The 17213-nt window shown below is 42.3% G+C and overlaps 1 protein-coding gene across 3 annotated transcripts in view; it reads left to right on the forward strand.

Annotated features, from left to right (window-relative positions):
* The window catches only part of UBASH3B (ubiquitin associated and SH3 domain containing B), a 175465-nt gene that overhangs the window by 145621 nt on the left and 12631 nt on the right, over positions 1 to 17213 (forward strand). For all 3 annotated transcript variants that reach the window (XM_049857665.1, XM_049857666.1, XM_049857667.1), the window contains exons 6-11: positions 285 to 493; positions 5114 to 5246; positions 6609 to 6729; positions 7317 to 7439; positions 8969 to 9061; positions 10547 to 10691. In XM_049857665.1, the coding sequence (XP_049713622.1) occupies positions 285 to 493; positions 5114 to 5246; positions 6609 to 6729; positions 7317 to 7439; positions 8969 to 9061; positions 10547 to 10691 (824 nt within the window). The remainder of the gene's footprint in view (positions 1 to 284; positions 494 to 5113; positions 5247 to 6608; positions 6730 to 7316; positions 7440 to 8968; positions 9062 to 10546; positions 10692 to 17213) is intronic.

A 17213-nucleotide genomic window follows, 5' to 3' on the forward strand; every position in this document is an offset into this window, starting at 1 on the left:
TCCGGGTTTTCCAGATGGGTTTCTAAAAACTATATCTGAACCCCAATGGGAAGTGAAGACATGCCTGGAGATGGTCTGGAACCATCCAGTAGCACCAGGCAAACACCCACAATACCCCCCAAAGAGAGGAAACGTTGCTGATCTGAATCCAGCTCTCCCCCAAGCCTGTACATCCCACTGGCTCCTGTAAATGTCAACATCTGGACATGTGTAGTGTTAATGCGGAAGTACCCGGGAGCCTGGGGCAGACTCATCCTTCACTCATCCATCTCTCCCTTTTGCAGACATTACAGGTGATCTACCCCTACAGCCCGCAGAATGACGACGAGCTGGAGCTGGTTCCTGGGGACTTCATCTTCATGTCTCCAATGGAGCAGACCAGCACCAGCGAAGGCTGGATCTATGGCACATCCCTGACCACTGGCTGTTCGGGGCTCCTTCCTGAGAATTATATCACCAAGGCTGATGAATGCAGCACCTGGATATTCCATGGGTAAGCAGACTCAAAGACTCGTGCCTGCTGCTTTTTGCAGAATGCTACTATGGCAGACTCCCAGGAGGTGGTGGGACATGGACTTGATCCTGGATACACAGGACAGCAGTAACAGTAAATGGAGTCCACGGGGAAGAAGGCGCTATTGGTTCCAGACTTCCAGGACATGGGGATTGGGAAAAACGAGTGGTGGATCGCCCTGCTGCAGTCTGCCCATACCATTTGATGTAACTATCTACTTGAGTTCCTGATCAAAGATGCTTGGGAGTCCATCTCTTCTGGCTGAAGTGTGGTGTCAACCCAGTGCTTCATTGCTTTAGGACATTGTCTCGGGCCATCATCACTCAGGGTGGTCGTACTCCCCAGGGCAGCTAGGCAGATTATATATATATATATGTATGTGTGTGTGTGTGTGTGTGTGTGTGTGTGTGTGTATATCATTTGCCATTGAGTCGATTCCAAATCATGGCGACCCCATGCGTGTTAGAGTAAAACTATGCTCCAAAAGGCTTTTAATGGCAGATTTTTCAGAAGAATAGCACCAGGCCCTTCTTCCAAGGCACCTCTGAGGGATTTGAACTGCCAACCTTTCAGTTAGCAGCTGAGCACTTTAACTATTTGCAATACTCAGGGATGGCATATAATAGTGTGTATATATATATATATATATGTGTGTGTGTGTGTGTGTGTCAGCAGACCAGTAGTGAAAGGGCTTTCAAGGGTCATGAGACCTAACTAAACCTCTGACTTGCTAAGTGGACCCTGAGCAAGTCATCAGACTTGGCACATGAATGCCTCAAAGAGTCACTGTGTTATATGGCCAGCTTTGTTCCAAAGGATAAAATAAGAACAAAAAGCACCTTCTCTTTGCTAATCCGAGAAGCTCAAAGCCAGCCCTTCCCTGGCGCATGTGGGCATCTAGCCAGGGTACTCATGCTGGTTTGTTTTCCTCCCTCTTGTTCTTACCATGTGCCAGCATGGCCAAGAGCCGGAAGCCCTGGGCACCAGCTGCACAGTGGCTGACATTGTCTTACTGCCATCAAACAGAGTAGACAGGAGTGATTTGAGCAAGTGTTTTGCCCAGATAGAGAAAAGAAAGGAAGCCCCCCTCCCCTGGTTAGCAACAAGCAAACAAACCACGAGTCCAAAGATAGTAAAGAACACTCTTCTGTAATCACCCCCTGCCCAGCAATTACGTCCTTCTCCCGCCAGCCCGCTGCCCACCCCCGAACACCCAGCATTTTGTGGCACAAATTGGAGGGTCGAAGCTGACTCATGTCAACCAACCATTTGCTTTTTCTGAAATGTTCCAAGATCAAAATAAGTAAGTTGGGTTTCCAAAGCCACTGTTTTATCACGGTTTAAAAAAAAAAAGCAAAGCAAAGTATAATAAATTAATAAACTGAGAACAGAAAGGTGATTTGTGTGATGAAGCGCAGCTGCCAGATCTCTTTCTTGAGAGTGAGGCTAGATGTAGAAGAAGAGAATGTGGGGGAAGCCTGCTGACCCGCTGGAGACCACCCCATCTCAACCCACTCTGGGCGCAGTGAGAGCTCAGGCTGCAGCAGGGGTAAACCTAAGTGACCAGTCAGTGGGCCACAAGAGGTCAGTGTACCACCTCCTGGTATCTTGAGAGGTTACAAATATATTCTTTCCCGGGGAACCATGTCTGAAATTAAACTACCAGCTGCCATGGCCAAGCTGGGTGAGGGCAAATACTAACACCACCGTGACACTTCAGGAAGCCACGTTGTTGTTCGCTGCTGTTGAGTCAGCTCCAACTCATGGTGGCCCCATGCACAGTGGAACAGAATGCTGCCTGGTCTTGCGCCATCTCTGTGATCGGTTGCAGATCAGACCATTGTGAGCCGTGGCTTTCCACTGCCTGATAATTTGGAAGTAGATCACCAGGCCTTTCTTCCTTAATCTGGAAGCTTCACTTGTTCAGCATCATAACCTGGAAGCCACCATGACAGACAGGTGGTGGCTGTGCATCAGCTGCACTGGGTGGGAATTGTACCCCAGTGTCCCATGTGGAAGGTGAGAATTCTACCACTGAACCACCAATGTCCCCAGAAAACGTTAGGAAATAGTAATTAAAATTTTGGATTTTGATGTCCAAGACTCTTGGATTCAAATCCTAATTCTCCCGTTTATTGGCTACGTGACTATGGCCAAGTTATATAACCTCTCTGAGTCTCAGTTTGCTCATCTGTAAAATGGAGCTAATAATTACATTTATCTCATAGGGATGTGGTGAAGACAGAGATAAAGTGCTTAGCCTTACATGCGTATCTAACAGCACTGAATATAGTGTAGTCCTTAGCGTTATGGTTATTCTTTTTTCCTAACTCATGTTTTCCAGTCCTCCCTTACATGCTTGTAAGAACCAACACCTCCTCCACAAAAGTGATCCAGAACTGGACTTGCCTGCTTAACTCCAGCAGTGAAACTGTCTCAGGGGTCAGAGCCCAGCTCACCGTAAGACGGACCTTCCCTCACCTCTGGCCAAAGCTAGAGATGGAGGACATGGGGCCAGGGAGACATTCAAGTATGACCTGGCTGACTTAGCAGGAAGTTGCAGGGGAGATTCAGGCAACAAGTAGGGGCTTATGGGCCAATAAGCCTTAATAACCCATCCTACCCTGTGCTTGTCAGCTCTCTGAGTCCCTCCTAAGGCAGTATTTTCTCAGCACCCTTATTGAAGAACCTTGCCTGGTTTAGAGTATCCCTAGGTATTTGTCATTGGTGAAGCCTTATTGTTCCTTGAAGTGAGGTGGGCTGGCCCTGTCCTTCTTGGCTTACCCACTGGCATAGTGCGTCCTAAGGAGCTGCCGCCATGCCCCTGTGCTTGAGAAGCTTCTGGGTGTTGGCCCAGCTCCTTCCCTACACTGCTCTCAATATAAAGCATCTGACTATTGTCGTATTGGAACTGGCAGCCCCAAACTGTGTCAGAGTGACTCAGGTTCTTTCATTACAATGACAGAGAGCAAAGGTATTGGTAATCCCCTTGCCAAATGAGCTAAAAGAAGGAGAGAAGGGATTCTTTCAGTGGCTCCACAGCTGTAATAAAGTAAAGAAATTAAGAGAGATGGACAAGCAGGATGTCAGAACGATTCCGTATACTCAGACACTTCACTCATACACTGAGGCTTTGATGGCACAGGCAGTAAGATGGAGCGTCTCAGTTTAAAATCAAGGGGAGCAGCTGGTCAATTAGACTGTGTGTGTGGATGGCACAAGATTTCCTTGGGCAATCATTGCTTAAATTCTTACCGTAATGGTGTCATCTGGCTACACATCAGACTTACTGATACAGCTTTGTTAAACTACAGGTTGCTACCCCCCCACACACACACACGTACATACACACCGAGTCACAGCTGTGGGCCGTGCGTGGTATTTAGCGCTCCCCAGTGATTCTGGTGTGCAAAAGGGCTGAAATCGCTTTTTCAGAACTTGAGGCTTCTGCGACCTTTTTGTAGTCTCTAAGTTACAGTAAAAAAATGAGACACATTTGGGAGTGAAAAAGGTGCACAAATTGTTAAAATCATATGATTTTTTTCAACTAACAACCAATCTGTTTTATCATATTAGCGAATGCAAAATCATCCTTTTAAAAATAAGATTCTAATAGTAATATTTTGTTTTAAAAATAAATAACCTAGAACAGGTGCTAAGCTGGACAGATTGCTGGGTCAGCAGGCACAGACCAGGACTGTACTGGGCAAACTGGGATGTATAGCCTCCCTATTTAAAGAAGCAAGAAAACTAAAATTTCAAAGCTCCCTCTTGACACTGCCCAGTGACGCAGGAGCTGGTCACCGGATCTGCCTAACCACCAATCTTGAATGGCAGTGTTTATTAGGTTAAGCTTCTTGGAGGCCTCACTATTCAAAAGAATTTAAACATGGTGTAAGTTGTCTGACTTCTTTTCAGCAAGACCTCTTTTGGGCTCCTGTAGTTGTTGCCAGGTAGTGTTACACTCGGAAATGAGAGTTCTTGGCTCTCAGCTCTTCACATCTGGCAAGAATGGTTTCTTCTGAAATGGTTCTCTATTAAATCATCTTGCTGGAGGTGTTACTCAGGTGAGGTAGGGTTTGGAGACAGAAGACAGTAGAATAAGGATAATGATCATAAGGTTTCCTTGACCATTGAAAGCCACAGGCAAAGAGAAGATAGTAAAAATTCTCCCTCATTCTTCGGTTACCATAGGAAAGATTCAAGGCAAAAGGAATTGTTTATTTCTTATCAACCAAAAAAATAGCTGGAAACCATAGTACATAAATGATACCGCACTACCCTGTAACATGTCTTTGGTGCCATCTATGCCTGTGACATTGTGACAAGCACAAAATAGTTGGGCCCCATCCCTGCCCAGAGGGATGACAGGATCTGCAAGTGCAGAAATGCATCTACCCGTAATTTATTAACTGCAAGGCTCTGGTATAAAACCAGATGTTTCTCCCATGTTTCTCCCGGGGAACGCAGTGCACTCTGCCCAGCTTTCCTAACCATTCTACAACTGTGAGAGTATTTCACACCCCCGGTGAGCCCAGTGATGAAGTGCTGAAGTCCCCTGGCCAAAGCAGTTAACCTCTTCCCTATCTTCCTCTGCAGTTCTTACTCCATCCTAAATACATCATCTTCTCACTCTCTCCCACTTGGTGATGGAATACTGGAGAGGCAGCAGTATGAGGACCAGGGACTGGGGGAGACGACTCCCCTCACTATCATCTGCCAGCCCATGCAGGTAAGGCTCCTAACTAGGGCCACATCCTCAATTCTGAGCACCTATTTATTAAATAGGAGAAATTGCTCCTGCCACACCCAAAGGTTTTCCAATCTCTTGGGGAGACATGACACAAAAATACAAAAGATATAAAAGAATTCAAGGCTAGGAGGAGTCAGATGAGCGGTATTTACAATGACTTCTAGCTTTTGAGTCTAGGTTAATAAGAAAAGCTATTCCACAGAGAAAGCATAAATAACATCTATAGGTTCATGTGAAGATTAAAAGGAAATAATAAGAATAAGGCTCTTAGCACAGTACCTGGCATATAGTGAGTGCTCGGTATATGTCAGCTGTTCCAAGAAAGGTTGGAGATGGGAAGAGTAGGGGAGTAGCTGGTGAACAGTATAGTCAAAGGCAAACTGAAAGTTCAAGTGTATTGAGGATCAAAAGAGTTGACCACTTTGGCTGGACCCCAGAGTTTTGAATTAGGGAACAAGAGAAAAAATGGGAAAGACCAAGCCACCAATCCACATACTAACCTTGCCAAGAAAACTGAAAGCAAGTGTAACATGCTGGCTGCCATGGACCTGGCAGCGCTAAGGGAACTGCGAGTAGCTGACTCTATCAGAGAGAAGGAATGTAGAAAGAACTATAAGAATTCACCCATCAGTTATGAAAATCACAGTCATCTGGCCATGCCTTGACTAGACTTGCCTGTTTTATCACCCATAGGTTCCAATTGTCCTTTCTGAACCATTCCTGGGAATACCGGCATGCATGTGGTTAGACAGCAGCGCCTACACTGCGATTATAACGAGCAATACTGAACTCAAATGCTGGAGGAAACCACCGGACTGTGTGATCCATTTACCACACGTTAGAGATGGTTTAGAGATAACGCAAACTTTAAAGATGAGGCAGACGTACTTGTCATAATATTTATAATAAAAGAAGTCCTTGCTCTCTGAAGAAGTTGATGAGGCATCCTTTTTGGGAAGGAAGCTGTCCCATTAGAAGGCTGTCTCTAGATTAATGGCTAGTGTTACCTCTGAGCTATAACTCGGCTGGCCTTCATGCTTCAGTACTGGCCAAATGCTGTTCCTACTACGACAAGAGCAATAATGCCGTCTTTATAATCCTTCTTGGTCTGGAAAACATCTGCAGTGCATCACCTCATTTGAGCCTCAGAATAACGTGAGGTCTGTAGGGTGTCTTACTATCCCCATTTTACAGATAGGCCAACTAAATCCCAGGTATTTAAGGGGTATGTCCAAGTCATACACTGGCTGAACTTGTACTAGAACTCAGCTCACTTGGCACCTGGCTCCAGGGTTTACTTTTCTATGTGTTTCCTCACTAATAGACTTTCTCACTCTACAGCCTCTGAGAGTCAACAGCCAGCCTGGCCCTCAAAAGCGATGCCTCTTTGTGTGTCGGCATGGTGAGAGAATGGATGTTGTGTTTGGGAAGTACTGGCTATCCCAGTGCTTTGATGCCAAAGGTGAGTAGTTGGTTGGCCTGCTCAGCATTGGTATACCTATCTCGGCCTCTGGGGGCACAATTAAGCTACCTTTATCTAGTCGCTTATGGTTAAGTGTGCTGTGAAAATGTCTGTAATCTGTTGCATCATAAATCCTTCCTGAATGTCTTGAGCTTTAGGGAAGGGATAAGTGCCCTTGTTCCCATTCTATAAAGTGGGACCAAAGAAGGCAGATCTCTTGCCACGGTTGAATGGCAAAGTCAGTGGCAGAGGCTGATATCCGATTCCATGGCCAGGTTCCTTGCATTAAATCACCCTGGCTCATTTTGATTCCATTTTCATTTAAGTGGCATGCTTAAGACAGGAGGCTTGCATATCAGAGAAGCCCACCTGCTTTAGAATGTCTGGTTGTTACTTCCGTTGAAAAACTATCTCTTGTTACTTCTGTCAGGAGAGCAGAAGAGTGGATTCCAAGACACTCTCCCAAAGAAAGTGCTAGCCTCAGTATTTCCCATCAGCCTCAGTCCCTTTGGCCAAGAAGGAATGGGATGCCAGGAGTCCTAGGGAAACAAGACACTCATGTAGCCTTTATGTCACCTTTTTTCCAGGCCGCTACATACGCACCAACCTGAACATGCCTCATAGCTTACCTCAGCGGAGTGGTGGTTTCCGGGAGTATGAGAAAGATGCCCCAATCACTGTGTTTGGATGTATGCAAGCAAGGCTCGTGGGTAAGGGTCTCAGGGTGATGGCACAGCCTTGCCTAGCTACTTCTTCCAAAGACCAGTTGCAGTGGTATGCCAAGATTCTTCCTGGAGGTTTCTATACCTTCCCTACAAACAACATTTCCTCCATTCATTTCTTAGATAACCATTAAGCTGAGGATACTGTGCTTAGCACTGGGATGGTTTACAAAGTGAACAAGATGTAATACCTATCAAGAGGCTTCCGATGCAGTGATGAAAAATGCCAGGCTTGGTGTATATGCTGGCGAGCAGACTCCTCAGCCTTCTAGTTTGAGACAGCAGCATCTGCCAACTTAGCTGCGAAAAGAGCACAGTATGAAGGAGAGAGAACCTTGGAGGGACTGAATTTATACAGGCCCATGGATGCTTTGAAGCTGCTCAGTTCTTAACAGGCCTATCCCATGCCTGCCATTCAGTCACAGCCTGGTCCTAGTGAGTTATTTAACAAATATTTACTGATCATTGATTTTGTGCAAGGGGCAATTCTAGGTCCTGGGAATCCAAGCATGAGTCTCCGCCTTCAGGGAGAAAAACATCCAGATGAATAATTATCATGTGATATGGTATACTCAATAATAGAGCTGTAACAGGGTATGTCAGAGCACCAGAAAAGGGGGCAGAGGAGAGAAGAGAGGAAGCTGAGACTGAAACGGTAGTTAGTTGGACAAAGAAGGAGCAGAAAGGAGGCAGGGAAATTCTCAGTGGAAAGAATAATCTAAACAAAGTCATAGATGTGAGAAACAGCATTAAATGTACAAAAGGAAACAAGCTGCCTTGTTTCTAGAGAGTAAACTGTGGGGCAGGGCAAGAGATGAGGCTGGAGCCATGGATAAAGCTAAGTTCATGGAAGACCTTGACTATCACATGAAGGTGTCTGGACTGTACCCAGTAGAGAAAGGAAATGGACACCATGAAAAACACAATAAAGAATCAGGCGTGGGGAGTCATCTCTGGTGTCTACGAATATGAAAACCTGAACTTTTGTTTAAAAAAAAAAACAAAACCTATTGCTGTCAAGTCAATTCTGACTTACAGTGACCCTACAGGACACTATAGGGTTTGCAAGGAGCAGCTGGAGGATTCGAACTGCTGACCTTTTGGTTAGCAGCCAAGCTCCTAACTACTGAGCCACCAGGGCTCCAGGAAATTTTGTTGAACACAGAAAAAAATTAAAATGCACTCTAATTTTCACAGAACAAACCCTCTCACTTTTATCGTAAAGCTCCAGTCAGAGCGTTAGCTCCCTAGGTCCCTCCTAGACGGACATTTTACTGCTTAGTGGCACCAGGGAGAAAGAAAGGGGAAGACAAGAAAGAGCCTGTCACTTGGCCTCTTTCTTAGAAACACCAATGGGAAGATTCGGTAGAAGCAAGGCTGAAACTGCTGGCCCTGTGTGAATCCCCATCTGGGAAAGAAGGGTTTGCAGGGTCTGCCTGGCACCTCCTCCCACATGAGGGTCAAGCTGAGGCTGAGTAAATCCAGCGAATTCATTCTTCTTTGGGTTTTCTTTGCAGGTGAGGCCTTATTAGAGAGTAACACCATTATTGATCACGTCTATTGCTCCCCATCCCTGCGCTGCGTTCAGACAGCACACAACATCCTGAAAGGTAAGACTCTCAGGTCTTGATAAAGGTCAGTTGAGTCCATCCTTCCGTCTCTAGGCAGCTCTATACCTAAATTATCCTAGAATCAGGGAACATTAGCCATTAGACAGCTTTGAATCTGCAATGTTTCTGCAACGATTCTTACAGAGAATGACTTTGCCAAGATCCTACTATCACACGCTGGCACTAGAAGCCAGATAAAACGGGAGGTGCAGATGATTATTTCTCGAAAATTTAAAGCTCTCTTGGATGAATTGTAGGCTTGCAAACTATTGTGTCTGGTGATAACTGAGACCAACAGAACACAATTCCTTTTTGCGCTTGAACAGTTAAATTGTTTCCTCCTGCTCTGCTCTTGTGTTTGCCTCTCCTTGACAACAGCGATGGTGTTCCTAAGTGTCTGCAAATCTTACCCGTCCTCGCTTCTTTACTTACATAATTGGAAAAGCTTGAAAACCACCATTGCTGTAAAGATACTCAACTTTCACCCTATAATCTGGGGAAGCTTGAGTTGCAGAGATTTCCGTTCTTACTTCACCAGAAGGAAAACTGGAAGAAAGAGAGTTGGATTGTTTACTTCTATTTCAGAAAGGAATGAGCCAGAAATAGACGAGCCAGCAAAGAATTTTACACTTTACTTGAGTCTTGTATTTTTTAACCTTAACCAAAACTTCTCTGCAATACCAGAAAGCCTTGATGTATTAAATTTGTATAGAAAAACTCGGCTAAATGCAGTCCAAAGAGAGTTAAACAAGGGGAAGTCACTGTTGAAGAAGCGGAGAGTATCTATTAATGGCAATGGAAAATTTGGCAACAGATACTGGTGGTGGTTTCACAACACGACTAATGTAATCGGTGTCACTGAATTGTACATGGAAAAAGTGTTGAACTGGCAAATGTTATGTTGTATATATTTTTACCACAATAAAAGGAAAAAGAGTTAAACAGGGACAGTTCTTACAGGATAATTACAAAACACTAAAACTCAGACTTTGGGCAGTGGTACTGGGTAGATATTCAACGCTGGATTTTCTGATAAAGAAAATAATTTACATAAACTCAAGTAAAATGTAAGCTATGGTAGAGTAGTGACTGTTAAGAGGATTTCTGAAGTTTCCTGGTAGGACAGTCATGGAACTTACCATACAAAAAGGTATTATGATAGTCACAGAACTGAATAAATCCTGTGGATAATGACGTGTGATTTTTTTTTTTTTTCCTTAAATCAGATGCCACCTAAAGCTGGTGTACAGTAGGGTGATGTGGCCAGAGCATTAAATTCAAATTGTGTGTGTGTGTGTGTGTGTGTGTAGCACACACAAAGAGTAAAGACCCTTGTCCAGAACTCACGTTTCCACATTCCTTTAGCTATAGATAGCATCTAGTAGAAAACGAAATACCTCATTCCATTGGCCTATAATTTATTTTCCCACTGAGAACATTGTAGAATTTCCTTCGTCGTCTTTTTTTTTTTTTTTTCTCTCCAAGGTTTACAACAAGAAAATCACTTGAAGATTCGTGTAGAGCCTGGCTTATTTGAATGGACAAAATGGGTTGCTGGGACTACGTTACCTGCGTGGATACCTCCATCAGAGTTAGCTGCAGCCAACCTGAGTGTTGATACAACCTACAGGTAACCCTCTGAAAGTGCTGCTAGCCTGAGGGTGATGTAATTCTTTCCGACACTATGGCCAGGCCCAGGCTAGTTGTCCATATTGGTAGAAAGCAAGCGATGATTTGAGAAACCAAAGCTGGAGAAAAGCCAGCATTCACTATAGTTAGCATTAGTGTGAATTATATTTTCCCTCCATTGCATTTTCTTGACTTTATCATATGTATTTCAATGTAGTAGTAAAACTACAGCATCCCAGGAGCCTGTACCAGCTAAAGGTAATGCAGTTCAGAAGCTTATTTTGAGAAATGAGGGAAATGACAATGTCTCACCTTGGATTGTCACTTTTTTTTCTTTTTATTGAACTTTAGATAAAGGTTTACTGAACAAACTAGCTTTTTCTTAAACAGTTAGTGCACATTGTTTTATGACATTGATTAACAACCCCACAACGTGTCAACACTCTCCCTTCTCGACCTTGGGTTCCCTATTACCAGCATTCCTGTCCCCTCCTGCCTTCTCATCCTTGCTTCTGGGTTGGTGTGCCCCTTTAGTCTTCTTTTGTTTTATGGGCCTGACTAATCTTTAGATGAAGGGTGAACCTCCAGAGTAACTTCATTACTGAGCTAAAAGGGTGTCCAGGGCCCAAACTCTTGGGATGTCTCCAGTTTCTGTCAGGCCAGTAAGTCTGGTCTTTTTTTGTGAGTTAGAATCTTGTTCTACATTTTTCTCCAGCTCTGTCCAGGACCCTCTATTGTGATCCCTGTCAGAGCAGTCAGTGGTGGTAGCTGGACACTATCTAGTTGTACTGGACTCAGTCTGGTGGAGGCCGTGGTAGATGTGGCCTATTAGTCCTTTGGACTAATCTTTCCCTTGTATCTTTAGTTTTCTTCATTCTTCCCTGCTCCCAAAGGGGTGAGACCAGTGGGGTATCTTAGATGGCCACTCACAGGCTTTTAAGACCCCAGATGGTACTCATCAAAGTAGAATGTAGAACATTTTCTTTATATATGTTATGCCAGTTGAGCTATGTGCTCCCCGTGACCATGGCCCCACAGCCCTCAGCCCAGCAATTCGGTCCCTCAGGGAGTTGGCATGTGTCTGTGGAGCTACCATGACCTTGCCTTGGACAAGTTGTGCCAGCTTCCCCAGTATCGTGTACTGTCTTACCCTTCACCAAAGTTACCACTTATCTATTGTCTATTTAGTGTTTTTCCATCCCCACCCCTTCCATCTCTCGTAACCATCAAAGATTGTTTCTCTTTGTGTGTAAACCTTTTCATGAATATTTATAGTAGGGGTCTCATAAAATATTTGTCCTTTTGTGATTGACTTATTTCACTCAGCATAACGCCCTCCAGATTCATCCATGTTGTGAGATGCTTTGCAGGTTCATCATTGCTCTTTGTTGTTAGGTAATACTCCGAAAAAAAAAATGTATGTACCATAGTATATTTATCCATTCATCTCTTGATGGGCATCTAGGTTGTTTCCATCTTTTTGCTATTGTGAACAATGCTACAGTTAACATGGGTGTGGGTATGTCTATTCATGTGACAACTCTTATTTCTCTAGGATATATATATTCCTAGGAGTGGGATTGCTGGATCATATGGTATTTCTATTTCTCCCTCTCTAAGGAAGTGCCATATCGTTTTCCAAAATGGTTGTTCCATTTTGTATTCCCACCAGCAGTGCATAAGTGTTCGAATCTCCCCGCAGCCTCTCCAACATTTGTTATTGTCTGTTTTTTTGATTCATGCCAGTAATGCCCGGGTAAAATGGTATCTCATTGTGGTTTTGATTTGCATTTTTTTAATGGCTAGTGATCGCGAGCATTTCCTCATGTGTCTGTTAGCTGCTTGCATGTCTTCTTTGGTGAAGTGTCTGTTCATTTCCTTTGTCCATTTTGTAATTGGATTATTTGTCTTTTTCTTGTAGAGGTGTTGGGTTTTCCTGTAGATTTTGGAGATTGGACCTTTGTCGGATTTGTCATGCCAAAAATTTTTTCCCAGTCTGTAGATTCTCTTTTCACTCTTTTGGTAAAATCTTTTGATGAGCATAAGTATTTAATTTTTAGAAGATCCCAGTTACCTAGCTTATCTTCTGGAGTTGGTGTGTTGTTAGTTATGGTTTGTATCCTGTTAATGCTGTGTGTTAGGGCCTCTAGTGTTGATCCTATTTTTTCTTCTATGATCTTTATAGTTTTAAGGCTTTATATTTAGGTCTTTGATCCATTTGAATTAGTTTTTGTGTGTGGTGTGAGGTATGGGTCCTGTTTCATTTTTTTTTGCAGATGGACATCCAGTTTTGGCAGCACCATTTGTTGTAAAGACTGTCTTTTCCCCATTTGATGGACTTTGGGCCCTTGTCAAAGATCAGGTGACTGTAGGTGGATGGATTTACATCTGGGTTCTCACTTTTGTTCCATTGGTCAGTGTGTCTGTCTTTGTACCCGTACCAGGCTGTTTTGACTACCTTAGCTGTATGGTGGGTTCTAAGGTCAGGTAGTATGAGTCCTTCTACTTTTTCCTTCTTCCTCAGTAGTGCTTTACTTATCTGGAACTTCTTCCCTTTCCATATAAAGTTAATGATTAGTTATTCCATCTCTTTAAAAAATGTCATTGGTATTTGGATCGTGATTGGATTTTATTTGTAAATTGCTTTGGGTAGAATTGTCATTTTCACAGCGCTGCAATGTTGAGTCTACCTATCCATAAGCATGGTATGTTTTTCAATTTACATATATATCTTTTGGTTTCATGCAGTAGTGTTTTGCAGTATTCTCTGTATAGGTCTTTTACATCCCTGGTTAGATTTATTCCTAAGTATTTTATTTTTTTAGGGGCTATTATAGATGGCATTGTTTTCCTGATTCCCTATTCTTTGTTCTCTTTATTGGTGTATAGGAATCCAACTGATTTTTGTATGTTTATCTTGTGTCCTGGTAATCAGCTGAATCTATTAGCTCTAGTAGTTGTCTTGTAGAGTCTTATGGGTTTTCTATGTGTAGTATCATAACATCCACAAATAGGGACAGTTTAACTTCTTCATTACCAATTTGAATGCCCTTTATTTCTTTTTCTTGCCTTATTGCTCTAGCTAGAACTTCCAGCACAATGTTAAATAGGAGTGGTAATAAAGGGCATCCTTGTCTTCTTCCTGTTCTCAAGGGAAAAGTTTCCAGCCTTTCTCCGTTAAGAATGATACTGGCTGTTGGTTTTGTATAAATGCCCTTTATTATGCTGAGAAATTTCCCTTCTATTCCTATTTTATTCGTTTTTATCAGGAATGGGTGTTGGAATTTGTTGTATGCCTTTTCTGCATGAATTGAGACGATTATGTGCTTCTTTTTTTTCCCTTTTATTTATGTGGTGGATTATGTTGATTGATTTTCTAATGTGGAACCATCCTTGCATACCTGGGATGAATCCTACTTGGTCGTGGTGTATTATTTTTTGATATGATGCTGAATTTTACTGGCTACAATTTGTTGAGGATTTTTGCATCTATATTCATGAGAGATATTGGTTTGTAATTTTCTTTTTTTGTGTGTTGTCTCTGCCTGGTTTTGGTATCAGGGTTACATTGGCTTCGTAGAATGAATTCAGAAGTATTGCTTCCTTTTCTATTTCTAAAATAGTTTGAATAGTATTGGTATAAGATCTTCTCTGAATGTTTGATAGAATTCTCCAGTGAAGCCATCTGGGCCAGGGCTTTTTTTTTTTGCTGGGAGTTTTTATTATTACATTTTTAGTCTCTTCTCTTGTAATGGATCTGTTCAGATTTTCAACATCATTTTGTGTTAGTTTGGGTAGGTAGTGGAGTGTCACTTTTAATTTAAAAGCATTTTAATTGTCTTTAGTATCTTCATTTATTATTGTCCTTACCCAACTTTTTTCTGTGTCTTGATTATGGTGGCGGTTACACAATGCTACACATGTGATAGAATTGCATAGAACAATATATGCAGGTACACACAAATGAATGCTTGTAAAGTTGGTGACAGCTGAGCAAGCTCTGTGGATTGTAATAACCTCCGTTTCTTGGTTATGCAAGATCTTACCAATTAGAGGCTGGGTGAAGAGTACACAGGACTTCCTTGCATGCTTTTTTGCAACCTCCTGTGAGCCTCTAATTATTTTCAGATAAAATGTTAAAAAAAAAAAAAGATATTAGGCTACCTTAACAATTCAAAGCATCTTCAAAATATTGCTCAGCTGGATTGTCTCCTTCTTGAGAATGTTCTCCCCTCCCGGGAACACTTGGCTCCCGGTATTTACAAAGCTTGCCTAAACCACCAGTTCAAGTAGTTTGCCTAAAGTTATTCATTTTGTGGCCACTCCTGACGATAATACCTTATCTTCATTTAGCCTTTTTTCTATGTGAAGTACTGTGTAGTCTGTTTTAGAGTCTTCTAATTCTTATTCCTTTGCTTTTGGTATTAGACCAGACTGTCTGCTCTGGAATTAAAAAAAAAAAAAAAAGTTTATAGATTGCCCACAGGTCAATAATCCCCATGGACACATGAATAATTAGTTAATAATAATATGGTTAAATTAACTATCAGGTATCTATCTACTCGGGCATTCATAATATGTCTTTGAGGAGAACAGATATTCACAACCATTATACTTGGAAATTAAGTTCATATTTCTTAGGGCAGAATTTGGAACAAATGACCAATATAGACAAGATTTTCTCCTGTGTGATATTCCTTGACCTTTCATTTCAAATACCTACCCAAACCCCAGATGAAGCAATTTGAGTATCTGCCTAAGGTAGGAAAGAAAATCTTTTTTCCATACGCGTTTTTCTTCTCTGCAAGTAAGATCTCTGATAACCCCACAAATTAACTAATGTCTCCTGGAATGCAAAAGTTGGGAACAAAGAAGAAGGATCAATCATTGGAATATATGGCCTTGGTGATGGAAACAATGCCGGAGATTGCATGATAGAATTTTGCAAGACCAATGACTTCTTCATTGCAAATACACTTTTTTCTACAACAAAAACAGTGATATACACATGACTTCACCAGACAGAATACACATGAATCAAATCGACTATATCTGTGGAAAAAGATGATGGAAAAGCTCAACATCATCAGTCAGAACAAGGCCACCAGGGGCCAGTTTTGGAACAAACCATCAATTGCTCATATGCAAGTTCACACTGAAGCTGAAGAAAATTAGAGCAAGTCCATGAGAGCCAGAGTACGGCCTTGAGTATATCCCACCTGAATTTAAAGACCATTTCAAAAATAGATTTGACACATCGAACACTAATGACCGAAGACTAGATTAGTTGTGGAATGACATCAAGACATAAACAAAGCAAGAGGTCAAGAAAAGACCAAAATGGATATCAAACGAGGCTGAAACTTGCTCTTGAATGTCAAGTAGCTAAAGGAAGTGGAAGAAATGCTGAAGTAAAAGAGCTGAACAAAAGATTTCAAAGGGTGGCTCGAGAAGACAAAGTATTATAATGACATGTGTAAAGACCTAGAGTTAGAAGACAAAAAGGGAAAAATATGCTCAGCATTTCTCAAGCTGAAAAAAGTGAAGAAAAAATTCAAGGCTCAAGTTGCGATATTGAAGGATTCTATGGGCAAAATACTGAACAATGCAGGAAGCATCAAAAGAAGATAGAAGGAATACAAAGAGTCACTGTACCAAAAAGAATTGGTTGATGTTCAGTTATTTCAGGAGGTAGCATATGATCAAGAAGCTATGGTACTGAAGAAAGAAGTCTAAGCTGCACTGAAGACATTGTTGAAAAACAAGGCTCCAGGAATAGGCAGAATACCAATTGAGATGTTTCAACAAACGGATGCATAGCTAGATATGCACACACATCTATGCCAAGAAATTTGGAAGACAGCTACCTGACCAACCAACTAGAAGAGATCCATATTTAGGCCTATTGCAAAGAAAGGTGATCCAACCAAATGCAGAAATTATCCAATAATATTGTCAATATTGGAAACCCTGGTGGCATAGTGGTTAAGTGCTGACCAAAAGGCCAGCAGTTCCAATCCACCACGTGCTCCTTGGAAACTCTACAGGTCAGTTCTACTCTGTCCTATAGGGTTGCTGTGAGTCAGAATCGACTCAACGGCAGTGGGTTTTTATTATCGATATCACACGCAAGTAAAATTTTGCTGAAGATCATTCAAAAGTAGCTGCAGCAGTGCATCAACAGGGAACTGCCAGTAATTCAAGCTGGATTCAGAAGAGGACACAGAACAAGGGATATCGTTGCTGATGTCAGATGGATCCTGGCTGAAAGCAGAGAATACCAGAAAGACATTTACTTAAGTTTTAGTGACTTTGCAAAGGCACGCGACTGTGTGGATCATAACAAATTATGGATAACATTGTGAAGAGCGGGAATTCCAGAGCACTTAATTGTGCTCATGAGGAACCTGTACATAGATCAACAGGCAGTCATTCGAATAGAACAAGGGGATACTACATGGTTTAAAATCAGAAAAAGTGTGCCTCAGAGTTGTGTCCTATCACCATACTTATTCAATCTGTA

The sequence above is a fragment of the Elephas maximus genome, chromosome 17 (genome assembly GCF_024166365.1).
Source record: "Elephas maximus indicus isolate mEleMax1 chromosome 17, mEleMax1 primary haplotype, whole genome shotgun sequence".
Taxonomy (NCBI): Eukaryota; Metazoa; Chordata; class Mammalia; order Proboscidea; family Elephantidae; genus Elephas; species Elephas maximus.